Source organism: Arachis ipaensis, chromosome B08, assembly GCF_000816755.2.
Source record: "Arachis ipaensis cultivar K30076 chromosome B08, Araip1.1, whole genome shotgun sequence".
Classification (NCBI taxonomy): Eukaryota; Viridiplantae; Streptophyta; class Magnoliopsida; order Fabales; family Fabaceae; genus Arachis; species Arachis ipaensis.
Window position 1 is genome coordinate 24233034 of NC_029792.2, and position 4690 is coordinate 24237723.

General features: G+C 42.9%; 1 protein-coding gene across 1 annotated transcript in view; it reads left to right on the forward strand.

Annotated features, from left to right (window-relative positions):
• Nucleotides 4377-4690, forward strand: part of LOC107610773 (glycine-rich protein 5-like) — a 1049-nt gene continuing 735 nt past the window's right edge. Inside the window, exon 1 of the mRNA XM_016312775.1 lies at nucleotides 4377-4533. Coding sequence (XP_016168261.1) covers nucleotides 4377-4533 — 157 coding nt within the window. The remainder of the gene's footprint in view (nucleotides 4534-4690) is intronic.

Here is a 4690-nt window from a genome sequence, read left to right on the forward strand (position 1 = left end):
TTGAACTCCCATATCCAAACTCTAAGTTTGGTGTTGGAAAGTCTCAACAATGCTCTGAACATTTATGAGGCTCCATGAAAGCCCACTGTCAAGCTATTGACATTAAAGAAGCGCTTGTTGGGAGGTAACCCAATTTTTATTTATCTAATTTTATTTTTCTTGTTCTTTCATGTTTTATTAGGTTCATGATCATGTGGAGTCACAAAATAAATATAAAAATTGAAAACGGAATCAAAAACAGCAGAAGAAAAATCACACCCTGGAGGAAGACCTTAGTGGTGTTAAACGCCAGTAAGAAGCATCTGGCTGGCGTTCAACGCCAGAACAGAGCATGGTTCTGGCGCTGAACGCCCAAAATGGGCAGCATCTGGGCGTTTGAATGCCAGAATTGTACTCTGGAGAAGAGCTGGCGCTGAACGCCCAGAACAAGCATGGTTCTGGCGTTTAACGCCAGAAATGGGCAACAAATGGGCGTTCAACGCCCAGAACAAGCACCAATCTGGCGCTGAACGCCCAGAGTTGTGTGCAAGGGCATTTTGCATGCCTAATTTGGTGCAAGGTTGTAAATCCTTGAACACCTCCCCCACCTACTTCCACTCACTTCTTCTCACCCCTCTTTCACACAATCCCATAAACACTCTTCCCCAAAACTCTTCACCAATCGCCTCAATCTCTCTTCCCTATAACCACTTCACCACTCACATCCATCCACTCTTCCCCATAAACCTACCTCATAAACTCCACCTACCTTCAAAATTCAAAATCAATTTTCCACCCAAAACCCACCCTTATGGCCGAATGTTACCCCCCTCCCTTCCCTATATATAACCCTCCATTCTTCCTCATTTTCACACAACACAACCCTCTCTTCTCTTCTTGGCCGAATACACCCATCCCCCCTCTCCTCCATATTTTCTTCTTCTTCTTCATCTATTCTTTCTTCTCTTGCTCGAGGGCGAGCAAAATTCTAAGTTTGGTGTGGTAAAAGCATAAGCTTTTTATTTTTCCATTACCATTGATGGCACCCAAGACCGGAGAATCCTCTAGAAAAGGGAAAGGGAAGACAAAAGCTTCCACCTCCGAGTCATGGGAGATGGAAAGATTCATCTCCAAAGCTCATCAAGACCACTTCTATGATGTTGTGGTAAAGAAGAAGGTGATCCCCGAGGTCCCTTTCAAGCTCAAGAAGAATGAGTATCCGGAAATCCGACATGAAATCCAAAGAAGAGGTTGGGAAGTTCTAACAAACCCCATCCAACAAGTCGGCATCCTAATGGTTCAAGAGTTCTATGCCAATGCATGGATCACTAGGAACCATAATCAAAGTAAGAACCCAAACCCAAAGAATTATATTACAATGGTTCGGAGGAAATACTTAGATTTTAGTCCGGAAAATGTGAGGTTGGCGTTTAACTTGCCTATGATGCAAGGAGATGCACGCCCCTACACTAGAAGGGTCAACTTTAATCAAAGGTTGGACCAAGTCTTGACTCCAAAGGCAAGCCGGTTCAATTAAGAAGACTGGACCTCAAGCCTGTGGCTAGAGGATGGTTGGAGTTCATCCAACGCTCCATCATCCCCACTAGCAACCGATCTGAAGTTACTGTGGATCGGGCCATCATGATTCATAGCATCATGATTGGAGAAGAAGTAGAAGTCCATGAAGTCATCTCCCTTGAATTCTACAAAATAGCCGAAAAGCCCTCTCCTGGGGCAAGGCTAGCTTTTCCTTATCTTATTTGCCATCTATGTTACTCAGCTGGAGCTTCCATAGAAGGAGACATTCCCATTGAGGAAGAGAAGCCCATCACTAAGAAAAGGATGGAGCAAGCAAGAGAGCCCTTGCATGGATCTCAAGAGACGCATGAAGCTCATCACCATGAGATCCCAGAGATGCCTCAAATGCATTTTCCTCCAATCTTTTGAAGTTTTTGTTTAAGAATGTTAAATATGTTGGCTCTTGAAAGAATGATGATAAGGAGACATGTTATTTGATAATCTGAAAAATCATAAAAATGATTCTTGAAGCAAGAAAAAGCAGCAAAGAACAAAGCTTGCAGAAAAAAATAGCTAAAAAATAGAAAGAAAAAAAAAGAGAGAAAAAGCAAGCAGAAAAAGCCAAAAGCTCTTAAAACCAAGAGGCAAGAGCAAAATGGATTCTGACCTCCCTGCACTCAAAGTAGATTTTCTGGAGCTACAGAACTCAAAATGGCACGCTTCCAATTTCGTTGAAAAGTCGACATCCAGGGCTTTCTAGCAATATATAATAGTCTATACTTTGGCCGAGCTTAGATGATGTAAAAGGGCATTGAACGCCAGTTCTACGCTGATGTCTGGAGTTAAACGCCAGAAACACGTCACAAGCCAAAGTTGAACGCCAGAAATACGTTACAAACTGGCGTTCAACTCCAAGATTGACTCTACACGTGTAACATTCAAGCTCAGCCCAAGCACACACCAAGTGGGCCCCGAAAGTGGATTTATGCATCAATTACTTACGTCTGTAAACCCTAGTAACTAGTTTATTATAAATAGGACTTTTTACTATTGTATTAGACATCTTTTAATCATTTTTAGATCTTTAGACCTCCATGGGAGGATGGCCACTCGGCCATGCTTACCCTATGTTCACTTATGTATTTTCAACGGTAGAGTTTCTACACTCCATAGATTAAGGTGTGGAGCTCTGCTGTTCCTCAAAGATTAATGCAAAGTACTACTGTTTTTCTATTCAATTCAACTTATTCTGCTTCTAAGATATTCATTCGCACTTCAACCTGAATGTGATGAACGTGACAACCATCATCATTCCCCCACGAACGCGTGCCTGACAACCACTTCCATTCCACCTTAGATTGAATGAGTATCTCTTGGATCTCTTAATCAGAATCTTCGTGGTATAAGCTAGATTGATGGCGGCATTCATGAGAGGTCGGAAAGTCTAAACCTTGTCTGTGGTATTCTGAGTAGGACTCTGGGATTGAATGACTGTGACGAACTTCAAACTCGCGAGTGCTGGGCGTAGTGACAGACGCAAAAGGAGGGTGAATCATATTCCAGTATGATCGAGAACCTCAGATGATTAGCCGTGCTGTGACAGAGCATCGGACCATTTTCACAAGAGGATGGGATGCAGCCATTGACAAGGGTGATGCCTCCAGACAATTAGCCATGCAGTGACAGCGCATCGGACCATTTTCCAGAGAGGATAAAAAGTAGCCATTGACAACGGTGATATCCTTACATAAAGCCAGCCATAGAAAGGAGTAGGATTGATTGGATGAAGACAGCAGCAAAGCAGAGGTTCAGAGGAATGAAAGCATCTCTATGCACTTATCTGAAATTCTCACCAATGATTTACATAAGTATTTCTATCCTTATTTTATTATTTATTTTTGAATACTCTATAACTATTTTATATCCGCCTGACTGAGATTTACAAGGTGACCATAGCTTGCTTCATACCAACAATCTCCGTGGGATCGACCCTTACTCACGTAAGGTTTATTACTTGGACGGCCCAGTACACTTGCTGGTTAGTTGTATCGAAGTTGTGAATGAAAAATAATTTATTAAGACGTGCGTACCAAGTTTTTGGCGCCGTTGTCTGAGATCACAATTTCGTGCACCAGTGGTCCCTCCAATACAGCAAGCCACATGCCAGATATAACAAAAGCAACAAAACAAAACAAGCATCCTAAATAGTGTTCGACAAAAGTGGTTCATAAGCCACTGAAAGTACATGGACATAGGATATAATAAAGTTCACAGCCACAGCCAAAAAACTAATACTACTAAGTCATAATTACTTTAAAAAACTAGAGTAAACTACCATTTCTACACACGAAAGTTGAAAACGCTGACATATCTACCCATAGAAAAAGAAAATTACCATTTGTATCCATGAAATATGAGTTCCATATAACAAAATTATCCAAACACTAAAAAATCACATAAAATCCCCAAATTACCCTTATCATCATCTGCATCATCCACCCCTCCTTCTCTCCTTCCCTGTCTTGCCTTTGCCTGAGCCAAACTCTGAGTTCAAAGGCACCACTATCTCATTTCCTTTATCACTACCATCACCACCACCGCCGCCACTATACCTCCATCATCATCTTCTTCACATAAAGCAGCAGCAACAACAACAACAACAACAACAACAACAATAACAACAACAACAACAACAACAACAACAACAACAACAATAGAAAAAGCAAAGAGAAAAACAGTTCTTCCTCCCTCACTGAACAACGTCGACGACGATGGTGGCAGTGACACCCACCGGCGCCGTCGCCCTCTCCTCCTTCTCCGATCTCTTGCGCGCTCTCTTCTTTCCAAACCAGCAACAACGACAGTGACAGAATCAATCAATGGCGGCAACAGTTCCCTCTTCCTTGGTTCCGGCTCACATCTCCTCTTCGGACTCCCTCAACAACGGCAACGATAATACGATAGCGACAGTGAGTCCCCACGTTGCCAGTGCGGTCTCCCTCCCCCTCCTCTTCTCTTCTTCTTCCTCGGGTGGGAGTATGTGTAATGTCTCTGTGTGTGAGTTTTGGAGGGAAAGGGGGTGGTGACTGGGTGAAGAGGGTTAGGTTTAGAAAGGTGGCTGGGTGAAGGGGGTGGTGGTGGGATTTGAGATTAGAAAGGAAAAAAGGGGTGGTGGCTGGGTGAAGAGGGTTAG